Source organism: Triturus cristatus, chromosome 6 (genome assembly GCF_964204655.1).
Source record: "Triturus cristatus chromosome 6, aTriCri1.1, whole genome shotgun sequence".
NCBI classification, from domain to species: domain Eukaryota; kingdom Metazoa; phylum Chordata; class Amphibia; order Caudata; family Salamandridae; genus Triturus; species Triturus cristatus.
The window spans coordinates 193,934,014-193,947,698 of NC_140589.1; the positions used below are offsets into that span (position 1 = coordinate 193,934,014).

General features: G+C 43.1%; 1 protein-coding gene across 1 annotated transcript in view; it reads right to left on the bottom strand.

Moving 5' to 3' along the window:
- The window catches only part of LOC146816623 (cytochrome P450 2K1-like), a 415,649-nt gene extending 406,574 nt beyond the window's left edge, over nt 1-9,075 (bottom strand). Inside the window, exon 1 of the mRNA XM_085610498.1 lies at nt 8,840-9,075. Coding sequence (XP_085466624.1) covers nt 8,840-9,022 — 183 coding nt within the window. The 5' untranslated portion in view covers nt 9,023-9,075. The remainder of the gene's footprint in view (nt 1-8,839) is intronic.
- Between the last annotated feature and the right edge of the window lie 4,610 nt (nt 9,076-13,685).

Consider the following 13,685-nt stretch of genomic DNA (forward strand, 5'->3'; position numbering starts at 1 on the left):
GTTGCAGGCTTTAGCCACAAACTATGTTTAAAGAGGATGTTACTTCTGCCCAGTAACTTTTATAGATACGTGTATGAAGCCTGAATACATAGATCTGCAGAGGCTGTGATGAGTTACAACGGGCATGTCGCGGGTGCTGCGATGGACATTTTCATATGGCGGCATCTTTTAGTGTTAACAAATAGCGTCTCTGCCTAGAGGGCATTCATCACGTAAATGTAGCAAGCATATTATTGGTTGGCAGTATATTATGAAAGTCGTATTTGTTTAATGTTCTACAAAGTTGCAGGCTTTAGTGCTATAAAGTTGCAGACTTTGCTGTAAACAATGTTGAAAGAGGTTGTTACTCTTGCCCAGTAACTTCAATAGATACGTGTATTATAAGCCTGACTGACTGAACTGTAGAGGCGTGATCAGTTGCTAAGGGCATATTTTGGCATATCGCTTTAGAGGGATATTTGCCAGTATTCATATGTACTAATTATGGGAAATGCAATTGTTAGAAACTTGCATGGACACGTTCTATTAACGTGTAACTTTTTCAAACTGAATAGGAAGAAGTATTAATTAACATGCCTAAACTGATGCAGTCGTTAATTAATGTTAGATATCGCAGTCGCATTCTTTGAATGCAAACCCTTGGCTGAGTTTGATTTGGGGTCAACATTATGATAAAGTATATCGATGTGCCTTTCATCCCCATATATGTCTTTGAGGAATTTCCCGAATATGTAATTTGGATGGCTCTTTATAACTTATGCTTATTTTTCTTTTTTTAATATTGCTAATTTTGTTAGTCTTGAAGACATTTTTTTTGTACTCTGTCTTTTAGCGCATAGAGCTAGGCTTAACATGAGTCACATTGCCTACTTTGCTTGATCTGAGTATAAATCATGTCACTTTAGATGCGGTGGCCAACATTGGCCCGAAATATCGAAAAAAAGAAATATCTTGATCTGGAAGTACTGGACACATTAATCTTCTATTAATTAAGAAGGTATGCTAAAGTAGCAATCTAATTTACTGCAAACTGCAGTACAAGGAGCACTAAATTATTTATTAAGTTTGGAAAGATATGCTTAAGCATAGCCACTCTATTTCTTTTTAGAAGAAGAACACTATGGGGTCTATTAGGATGTAGGGTGGCTTGCCACCGCCCGCATGGCAGTGGCTATCCACCCTACAACACTCCCCGCCCGCCACCCATTTCCCCCCGCCATATTAGTATGGCGGTGGGCACCCCAGGGAACAGAAAGACCGTCCACCGGTTTTCCGCCGGTCACACATGTGACTGGGCGGAAAAGGGGCCTGATATGGTGGCGGTGTCTGCTAGACACTGCCATCCATATTAGGAAGGCAACAGGAAGCAGCCTTTCCGTGGTGGAGGAAAGGCATGCGGATTGTGCTTTCGGGGGCCCGTTGCGGGCCCCCAGGGTATTGGGGGGGTGGAGGGTGCACATGTTTGTCACGGACAAGGTGGCAGGCACCACGCGGTACCTGTCACCTTGTGTATGACAATGCACAACGTGCATCTCCAGCATTGCGACAGGCGGTGCTGTGAGCACCACCCACAACAATGCTGGAAATGGAAGATGCCAATGCCAAAGTGGCGGTGGCATCCTAATTGCAGGTGCGGGACTGCCGCACCACTGGCGGCCGGTCCCAGCACCGCTAGGGTGGCAGGCAGACTAAAGTCCTAATAGGCCCCTATGTCTTTAGACTTTCGAGACAATACACCATTGTAAGAAAGCATCATGTGACTGGGGTAATTATTGATCTAGTCATCACAACTAGGATCTAAATTGTTTAGTATGTATTTTGCTCTTCTCCTTTTCTCTCCCCCCATCTGTTGCACAGTTTTTGCTATTTGCTAATGTACTTTTTGTATATAAACATGCTACCAGTCATAGCGCACTCGAGGACTGGAGCTGTAATGCCTACAATGAATGCAGTTGTTCAATCTTTGTCTATCTGTATATTTAGAACTAGCATGGTTTCAATGAATATAATGTAATTCATACTTGTGTAAACTGACTGATATGCTGAATTTTAAGAAGTAATATATGATTTTGTATATAGTGTTTTGTATATATGTGGTCTTGAGTACATCGGAAGCACCAAGCTCCCTGTACATAAGCGCATCTTACAGCATGTTAGGGCAATCGTCGATTCGGACCCTAATTATCCGGTGGCGAGGCATTTTAAAATGGTCCATAACAACAAACTTAAGGATCTTGAGTATACTGTCTTAGGGGCTGTCACCATTTTTGTGAGAGGAGGTAATCGTGAAAAACCCTCCATCAATTGGAGACTCATTTTATCTTGTCCCTAGACACTAAGATGCCTAATGGCCTCAACAACAGCGAGGATTTACACAATTTCCTCTAAAACATGCTGTCTGAGTTTCCTTGTTGGATCTGTGCTCTGTTGTTGTGTGTTTTGGAAGAGATTAAAATATGTCTTTAACATTCTAGTCTTTTACGATATGATGTAATATCTAATTGGTGCTTTTTTGATGTTTTTATCTTTGAATCTATTCTATTCAAGTTTGTATAATTCATTACGTTCTATTCATGACATGACTTACTAAGTGTCTCTCTTGGCATATTTGTCCAGGCTTGAACAAATTTTGCCAACTGCCTCGTATAATTATCATTTTAATATGTTTTTCACTTTTTGTACATTGCACTTTATCACTCTCTTGACTTCAACGTATTTTATGCTTACTGATAGACTTGACAGTCTTTTTCTTAGTTCATTCTGTTTGTTGCTGCTACCCGGATTCCTGTTGGTTCCTGATAGCTTGAGCGTATTGAAGAGGTTCTTGCCAGATTTTCCCCACCTGTGTTTGCAAGTGGCGGGGCTGGATCAGTTTTCTGATATATATATAAGTACTGTATATTGTAACATGTAGATTTGTAAACGTTTTTATGGAGTTGTGTATTATATTGTGATTTTAAATGTATATATGTTACCTATGTTTTGTAGCCCTGAAGAAGTACCGTGAAGGGCTACACCGTGAGGAATAAAGGATTATCAAAAAATGTAACACATGTCTCCATGAAATTTCTTGTATTTTACCTTATGAGAATAATGATCCTATGAAAATTGATTTTTGCTTGCTAATAAGTGTGTGCGGATCATCTTCTTGGAAATGCTGTTTGTTAAAAGATACCAATGTTTCTTTTCGAATTTTCTGAATATGATAGTGACCTTTATGAAAGTCAGTATAAAATCTGATTGTATGTGTTTTTTTCATTAATGGTTATGTCTTTAGGTTGTAGTAGCTCATTGTGTGGTACTTTCTCACATCCTCAGCTATTGTTTCCAAATGTAGTATAGGGTAACCATGTTGTCAAGCCAAAGGACATCACCCAAAACTTTTAGTGCCCCTCTAGTGTTGAAAATGCTGACCTCTCTTTGACCCCCTCAGTTAGAGTGATCTGCCAATACCCTGAGAAATCAATGAGCTCATCAGCTCGGGGGATGGGGTGTGCATCAGTCTCAGTGTCTGATTAACTCCTTGGCAGTATTTGCAGAACTGGAGTTCTGTTGTGGTGGCCAGTGAGGCACCTATTGGTACCAACACCACAGAGCTGGACCAGGGACTATTAGAGGGCTTAATCACCCATAATGCCAACATCTTGGAGACTTCCTCCTTGATGCTGGCCCTCACCCTGCCTGGTAACCTGTACATTTTGATCTTTACAGGTAGAATCTGTTCAGTGTTAACATCATGGACGCATAGATGTGTGAGTCCAGAGGTGAGTTAGAACATTGATGCAAAATATCCCAGCAAATAGTAACAGGTATTCTGCTGTTCTTGGGTCAGGGTGGAAAAGAGGTTGACACCCTCAACATACCCATTGTGTTCCTGTGCAAAGAGGAGGTTAGGGAGCAGTTCACTCTCCTCTTCCACCCCATCATCTGTCAAGAAAGGCATGCTCACTTCAGACCTCTCGTAGTGAGGCTTAAGTTTGTTCAAATAGAGCACCATTTGGCGGTGCCTAGGGGTCTGGAATTCCACCAAGTAGTTTGCTCCTACTCAGCTCCCTAATTTTGTATGGGCGGGTCCAGCAGTCCTGGAGATTTCTGGGCTCTCCTGGTTCCATGACCCACACGTTCTGGCCAGGCTGAAACTCAACCTAAATGGTCTTCTGGTCATACCAGAGCTTCATTACTTCCTAACTGGTCTACAATTTGTTTTGCCTTCTTCCAGAAGCGATGCATCTGACTGTGGGGGGTCTATATGAATCGTACTACTTTCTGTGGCACCTCCCTGCAGACATGGCAAAAGGACATTCCACTGACACCTAATGGGTTCAGGCAGGCCCATAATCATGGCCTTCAAGGTCTTGTTTAATCTTCCCACAAGACCATTGATTTGGGGGTGAAAAGGTGTGGCAAACTTGTAAGTTACATCACACTCATTCCACATGGACTTCATGCACAAAGACATGAAGTTAGTGCCTCTGTCAGACGCTACCTCCTTGGGGAGCCCAACATGGGTAAAGATCCCCATCAGAGTTCTAGCCACCACAGGTGCAATCACTGTCCTCAGAGGGATGGCCTCTGGGCATCGGGTGGTATGTTCACTAAGACCAGGACAAACCTGTTGCCTATGTCTGTCTTGGGGTCCAATCGTTCAATGATTGCAATGCCCACCCTTTCAAAGGAGGGTGTCAATGACTGGTAATGGAATCAAGGGAGCATTTAGCCTTTTCCCTGATTTCCAACTGGCCTGGCAGTTTACACAGGACTTGCAGAATGTATCCGAGGCCCTCTTCATTCTGCTTCAAAAGTGGTAGACAAGCCTGGTGAAGGTCTTCTCTTGTCATAAATGTCCTGCCAGGGGGATGTCATGAGCCAAACCCAGTAGGTAGGTCCTGTAACACTGGGGGACCACCAGCACATGGGCTGTCCAACACCAGTAGCCTTAGGCTTGCTAAATAAGAAATCATTCTCTCATTAAATTAGGTGATCGCCAGAGGCTTCACCTGCTGCATGGGCTGAGGCCTGTCACCTCAAACCCTCAAGAGTGGGACACTCTTTCTGCACTCTACACAATTTCTCCATAGTGGGCCCACCCTCAACTTGCCAGTCAGCAAGCTCAGAGGTCACCTAGGGCAGCAATGTCTTCCCCGGTTGGCTTAGGGGCCTCCTCCTCAGGAATGCCCTCAACCTCCGCCATGAGAACTTCAGAGGCTGGATTTGCACACCCCTTGCCCTTTTCCTTGGCAGGTGTATGGCGATTGTTCCAGGCTCCAGACAGACACCCTTGCCTCCCTTAGTGGGCAGCCATGGACCGTGTGGTCCTACAGACCAACTCAGGCAATCCCATCATCTCCAAGTGAAACCTGTGCTCTACCTCCCTCTAGGCAGTGGGCTCCAGGTCATTGCATAGCAAACAATCAACAGACATGGATGGGTTCACAGCAACTTTAGGGGAACCTGAGACCCTCCCCCTAACTCAAAGGAAGCCACAGCCACCAGTAGATGGCTCTCTCGACTGTTGGCGACTACAATTTGGTGGAATGTGTTCAGTAGAACCTGCTCTCCAGACACCAGCTGACACTTGACAGTAGTCATTCTGGCTCCTGTGCTGTGCAGAGTCTCCACCCGTTGCCCATTAATGGTGACCCACTGCCAATTCATTGAAGTATTTGGAGGCATATATGCTTTTGGCACCATCTCTTTATTTCCCAGGGAAACTAGGGTCACTTTTGTCTGCCCCCGACAGCTAACTCGGACTACCTTCTCTCTGAGCACCACACTCTCCAACCCAGGTGTTTGCTCATTGGTGGGGGGCTGTGCCCTCTTGGGAAATTTGAAGTTGCCCTTGGAGTGCCCATACTTGTAGCACTCAGTGCATTGGGCTACAAACCTCCCTGTCTTGTGATCATAGAACGCTTTCTTCCTAGGATCAGGCTAGTACTGGTTACCACTACTCCCTTTCGAGGCCTTTTAATAACTCCCTATTTTTAAATCTTTCTCTTCCCTCTTTCCTCTGGTGGGAACCCTGACCTCCTTTGTGGTAGTCGACCCAGGTACCTTTTTGGACACTTCACACTCCGCTCATGAGCTAGTAACCTCTTTCTTTCATCTAGAGCCCTTTCAGCCTTTCACACCTCCAGGCCCCTTTTCTTCTCCTTTGCATCCACCTTAAATGTTGCCATCTGCAATTTGAATTCCCTCTCATCCCTCCTCTCCGTCAGTTCCTCTGGGGACAGGCCACAGGAAGACACACTGCTCCCTGCCCTGGCCGGAAGCTCTAAAGCAGGGTTCAACGCCTCCCCCTCAACTTCATGTGGTTCTTATGAAGGGTCATCCTCCATCCTATCATTCTCTCCTGTGGTCTCACCCAGAGTGGAGTGAGCGTCTGTCGAGGCCCTCAGCACCTTTTGCAACTCCACCTTCCTGGTTGTGCTCTTGGTAGCAAGTCCAAACTCTTTGCAGAATTCCTTGATCAGTGCCACTGTGCAAACCTCTATGTTGGCCAGCTCAAATTCTCTTCTTGTGGGCGCAGTTTTAGATCTAGTAGCCAGAGACATTATTTTGAGGAAAAATCTAAAAAGCTAATTATGGAGAATTTTAAATTTGAATTGCCCTTTATTAAATTGAAGAATGAGGAACCTTTGTTGTCAACATTCTATGGTAAGCTCTCTGCCCAGCCGTACCAACAGGGCAGGCAAGGAGGGAGGCATGGACTGTACCATCATGAAATATAACATAAGAGATTACAACACCCTTGAATGTGGGATAGTAGTGTACACCAAATCACTGTGATGCAGAAATCCTAACCTCGTTGGGTTGTTGGTTCACCAGGGTATGAGCCCAAGCCAGGCACCAATCACAGTCCTAGTCAGGGAATAAAGCAAGTCATCCCTAAATTAACCTGTGCTCAGCTACTGGTACCTTGGCACAAAGCAGTCATGCTTTACCTGGAGATTTACACTTATAAAATGTAATATGGTATTCCTAATGTTATCCTATGGAAGAGGATAACATTGGATACAGGATATGTAAAGCTTAAATGTACATATCCTACCTTTTAAATACATAACACCCTGCCCTCTGGGTTGTCAAGGGCCTACTTAGTGGTGACTTATATGTATAAAAGAGAAGATTTAGGCCTGGCCTGGCTTGGCAGTCTAAACTGCACTACAGGCTGTAGTGGCAGGCCTGAGCCACGATTAGAGGGCTACTGAAGTGGGTGGCACAATGAGTGCTGCAGGCCAACTAGTAGCATTTAATTTACAGGCCCTGGACACATATAGTGCACATTACTAGGGCTAACAAGTAAATATATACAGTGTTGGTTGATGTGGATTTATTTTATACCATTTTCAAACTCTTCTGTTTTTTTAGTATTTAATATGGTAAAAGCTTAGCTTTTGTGAACTTTACAAAAAGAATTGTATTTTGGCTGGGAAAGGAGTGAGACATATGCGCATATGTACAAGACTCTATCGCCACCACAACGTCACTTTTACGGACGTTGTGGTGGCGATAGGGGCTGCGCCTTATGTACAAGGCAGTGTCAAGCCACTTAATGTGGCTTAAGGCTGCCTTGTACATATGGCAACCTTTCAAGCTATGGTTAGCGTGAAAGGGTCCTGCAGTGGGTGTTGTGGTTGGCGTTCAACCGCAACACCCATTGCATTTGTCGCTGCCCACTATGTACAAGGGTGGCGAACATAGGAGGAAGCACTAAAATTAAGACCATGGTTTGTTTATGTACAGGAAGGTGTCCCTTCCTGTACATAAACAAACCTTTTTAAAAAATGCTATTTTGTAACTTTCATGTGTGCTGTACTAAGCAGCACACGTAGAAGTTACAAAATGGCATTTTATGATTGTTTATGTGCAGGAAGAGACACCTTCCTACACATAACCAATCCTCCCCTGCACACAGACACCCTAGCACTCTGGTGCAAGGGTGCCTTCGTTGGTGCTACGTTGTTAAACTCAGCGCCATCGCAGGAGGAAACGCAAGGCTGCACCACGTTCTTGTATATATGGTGCAGCCTTGCGTTTCAGAAGTGGCGGAGCGTGTTTTTAAGCCAAGGAGACTAACAACGCGCTTCGCCACTTCCTAGTAGATATCCCTCATAGAGCGTTATTACTTGATTGAGGAAAAAAGCTATCAAATCAACACAGCCCTAGGCATTATATCGAACAATAGATTTCCATACACCCACACATAATACTCCACACATTTTCACAAGGAGATAAAATGAGTACGTGCGTTGCCCTGAATCTCACGGTTTGTTCGATAAATGCCAAGTAGGCTATTAGAACATCAATTCTTTAATTGTTTTTTTTTTATATATGTTTTTTGATTTTATTTCAAAAGTAAAATGACAACAGAAAAAACAATCCATTTAATCAAAGATACGGATTTCCTTTCAGGCAACATACTGGCGTTTCATTCACACGTATCATGGTACTGACTTGGGGTTCACTGTTGACGAAGATCAGAGCGTTATCTGTTTGGTGTGCAATTGACTTGCTATACAGAAATGATAATTAAGTATCTGCACTGAGAGGTATGAAGAGGTACAGAAAGAGTGGAGACATGGAGAGGAGCTGCGAGGTATGCGCTTCATATCTAATTAATACTTTAGGTAACCACCAACATCATTTTTTATTCATATTTTACATTATGCTGCTGTGACCCAGCATTGGGACACCAGCAAGAGCAGGATAAAGTGAAACAAAGAGCATTTCCCTTTGAGAACAATTTGCTTATTTGTATGGCTACAGACACCTCCTCGCACGTACCCTTCACAGTTGTATTTTTTTTTTAGTTAGTTTGCACAGAGTGAGGACGTGTTACCTCTGCGTAGGTTTTCTGCGGTCGCATCAGGTTTAACAAATGTAGGTTTCCAATCAGTGGGAGGGGTGCCGGGCCAGGTGGGAAGTTCTCGGCGATGCCCCTCTTCCAGTCGTCCTTCACACTTTTGACAGCGACAAAAATCAAAAGAAAGATCAGAATGAGGATTAATCCTGTGACGTACATCCTCCAGAGGCAGGCTGTCCCCACACTGAAGATGTAAAAGGCAGATACTTTCCTTCGAGGTACTCGGTAGGAGCACCGGCGCGTGCACGGAGATTTATAACCCTTCGCTGGGAAATGATTGACCTGTTCTATCCAAAGGGAGACCACCGCGTTGGGGACCTGCGTGTTTTCTACACGGTTGTTGAGCAACTCGTAATGTTTAACATGTTCGCATTGACTTGTTATGGTCAGATGGGGACACCAAACACCGGGGATTCTGCCGACTCGGTGCATTGTGTCCTGGGACAGACAATGGGCCAGGGCCCAAAATAGAAGTGGCGCCCATCAGCGAATTAGAAAGCTAAAGAAGTGAACCTTGATTTCAAATTGAGGCATTTTTGAGAGCTTATAAAGACCGCTGTATAGTATATGTAAGACTGTATGGATGTGTGCCTGCTACAGGCAATTTTTGTTTTATAATTCGAGGCATTAACCGTAAAAAACCGGCCCTGCAGACCACAAAACAGCCAGGCCGCAAACAACCGGAAAGCAGGCCCACACACTGACCTGTCATACTAGCCCTTCGGGCGCTGCCTTACTCCCCTGTAGGTCAGTCGGCCTTGTCTCCATCAAGGCCATGGTGAGACCAATCACACCTTTAATGCTCACTCACAACACACACAACCTCTCTACTGGTGCAAAAACCCAGCATCGCTATAAGTCACCACACGACCTTCCATGATATGGTAACAGCGCTTTAAAAGTTGTATTAACACTTTATATAACTGCAAAGTCAACATCAACTGTCCAAGGTGGTGCACAACAGACATTCCCTGGTGCTCTTGTAATGGACAATATTTACTCCATCATTGGAAAGTGGTCATAAGGCAACACATTAGTACTTTAAAAAAAATGAAATAATTGGCAATATGTGCAAATGAGTATGTATGTGAGATTTCGGAATGTTTTAAATACTGTTGTGCGCCGACAGTGTGTAAAAACAGATTTTAAGCATATCAGTTAGGAATTACTCAATTACGACCCCCTCACCAACCACCGATGCTTTCCTAGTCTCACCCAGGCCCCTTGAAGCATCTAAACAAGAACCTACAAACAATTGTTTGCTAAACATGTCAACTCACGTTCGAAATACTCCGGGGGGAAAAAAGGCATTTGTCCATAAAGAGCTCTGCTGCTCGTTGTCTGTAGTTATGCATTGTATGAATAGAAGAAACCTAAAATAAGTAAAAATGAATTAAATTACAAGCATTTAAGCTCTAGAACTGTATCAGTACAGTGACAAACCACTGGCGCGGTATGTGTGCAAACTGCAAGTCACAGCTACACGTTCCCATGCAGCCAAATCACCCATTCATCTTTCAGAAGCTAATAAAATAAGTTCCAATGTGTTGGATGGCAATAACAGGATTAATAAAGTGGCAACAATTTGTTCAGTTTATAACAAGTGTTATACAACTAGTCAATATAAATATGCTCTTTTAAGTCTGCCCAGTCCAATACATTTTGTTATTGTGTGAAGTGTAAATTAGATTCTGTTTAGTTTTACTAACGTTCTTTGGAGCAGTCACTAAGGGGCCGATTACCATGACAGTGAGACCACCACCGACAGCCTGTTTTCTGCCAGCCATATTATAATGGCGGGCGGAAGGATGGGGGTCGGAAAGCCCTACCGCCAGTCATCCAATGGGCCCCTGGAGACCACCGGTGCGGTGCAGAGCCTTGCATTCCCTACAATGGTGGAGGTGCCTACAAGGCCCCGCCTTAGGAATTACGATGTCCCTTTCCACCGGCCTGTTCATGGCGGTTAACCGGCCATGAACAGGCAGGCTGAAAGGGAATTTGGCGGCTTGTAGCGGGCCCCCCTTCCACTCTGGCTCTAAACTGTGGGCACTCGGGGGCACCTATGGTGCCCCCCTAGTGGTCCCTGCACCATGTGGCAGGCACTGCATGGTGCCTGCTACGTAGTGCAAGGATATGGATGGTATCCCTTTTTAGGTCTCGCCTGACCCAGCGTATGCGCTGGACTGGCGAGACTTTTTGAGAGGGCTCCAAAAAGTGCTACCAGGCCAGCCTAGAGCTACAGTGCATGTGCGCGGGGGCGCGCGCTGCGCTTGACCACGATTACTTTCACTTTCACGGCCGCTTTGATGTTTGATCGCGATCGCGATCACTTTCGCGGCCGCACGGCCGCTTGGCATAGCCAATAGGTCTCGCTTTTGGGACCTTATAAGTATTTATTTATGCAGCTGTTGCACGGCTAAACACTTATAAGGTCCCAAAGGCGAGACCTATTGGCTATGCCAATGCTTGTTTGCATTGGGGCTGGTTCTGCAGCCAGCAGCACCAGCTGCAAAGCAAAATATAGGCATTGCAACTGCCATGGTGGCGGTTGTACCCTGAAGAATCCCTACCTGCCATCCTAATCAGGCCCTAAGTCACCTTTTTATACCTAGAATACTGTTATTACATTACATATTTTATGTCAAAGGTTTGCATTCAGACATTAACTGTTACCTACAATCTGCAAGTACATACATTCTGCTTAAACTGGTTGATGTGCTTTCATTATGAAGTCCTTTGCTAAATCTGTTGTTTTATAAATATGTGTCATGGTCTCGGTCTAGCATCAAGGAGCAGCTGAGATCTGTGTCGAGAACCTTTTGATTGCAGCAGAAGTTCGAAGAACACGAAGTGAGATACCTAGAACAGTATGGTGCATAGGATGCAACTGAGACCAGACCAAAACCAAGATATTTTGGAGGGTAAGAGAATATAATTGGGACAGTACTAAATAGCACACCCTACAATAGATTTTTGCATATTACTTAAACAGGTTTACTATTGATAGCACAGGGATATATATACACACATAGTTTGCAGGGTAACACCTAATTTTGGGGTTGTTGCCTAGTAAGAAAGGTGTGAGGATCACCAACTATGTCAATTAAAGTTCCAAGGAAGCTAACCCGGGATATCTTTTTATTTATTTATTGATTCATTTTGATACAGTGTGATAGAACTCCCAATTGGGTTGACAGAGCACTGCATAGCGTAGGCAGATAAGCACAAATAAAAGATAGACTAAATCAAGAGGCCGAGAAGCAACGATTTCCGAAGATTATTTGCAAAGTCATAAGTATAAATGTGAACAAACAGAGAATATACCATAAATGCAAAGTATAAGAACCAGTGTAAATATATTAAATAAACACCCTCTACCTAACAGAAAAGACAACCCCGACCCACATCTCAACTTAATTAAAAAATCAGAAACTAAAGAGAACAAACTACACATAAAAACAGAAACTACGTAATTATGTCTTTTGTTTAAACACTTTAAAAAAAAATTAATTTATGAATATATGTTTTATGTATTTATTGCGTAGTGTATTGCAATGATTTCAATAATCAAGCAATAAAGATTCTTCAGTTAATTATGAAGTGTAATAAATAAAAATGCATTTTTCTATGTAAGTGATGAGTAGAAAAAATAAATATATACTTCTACCATTTCCATACAGTTTGCACCTGGAGCCACATATGTTATCTCTCAGAAAGGTAAACCATTGTTATCTCAAGTGTGATACACAAAAAACAAGGAAATGAAAATCAGCAAAAAAATATTAGCTGGAAATGCACCAATTATTACAATACTGTTTGTTATGGGAGGGCCATAACTTCAAATAACATTGTAATTAATGTTAGAGAACACAACCACCCCACAACTGTAAAAGAGACAGTAGTAAGGCATGTTATTCCAAGAACTCGGACAAGCAATTACTAGCACTCAGAAAACCACAGCCTCTACTTTAAACATTATACTGCCTAACATTTCCGAGCACATTACAGGCCAACTACCAGCAATCCCCAAAACAGTTGGTGGTTGTGTTTCTTTCAGTTTTTTTTACTTTTCACACAAGATCATTATATTTAATAAACATGACCTGTGAATCAATTATAACATTTTATCATTCTAACATAACATTGATCCATATTTAAGAACAGAGTGATAACAAAAATAATCGTAAACCTATACAAACTTTTCCCAAATTCCCCCAAAAACATCACACATTCATAAATAAGATGACAAGAATCAAAAATAGCACCAGTCAGTGTTCAACCAGTCCAACGTTATAAACCAGAGTGACCCCTTTTAACGCTCTTAGTGTCGATACTGGGTTCCAAAATCATCAAATATGGAAAATGAAAGAAAAAGAATTGCTTTTCATAAAAAGTCCATAGTCGTCCTCCATATTAGTGTAGTTTGAACATGAAAACCCTAAATTAATAGTCAACGTGTTTCGAACCATATATATTATAGGTTCTCCTCAGGACCAGGGCTGGATTATTCCTTAGATGTTCAAATATGTTGCAAGTGCAAAATGCTGCTTTGCAATATTTAGCATCAAGGAGGCATTACATGGGCGATCCCACGCTACTACCCAAGCCATAGACACTAAACCCTGTCTAAAAACGTAAGTAGACAGGGTTTAAAGACAAATATTAACGCCGCTGGAAACCAGGCAATGAAATGAGAAACATTTTCATTTCTTCTTTATTTTTCCAACTCTGAATGCATGCTGCACTGTGCAGTTCACATACAAAGTAGGAAAAGCTTTCAGGTGTGTCTAGGCATAGTGTTTTGTACAGGAAGGATATACTT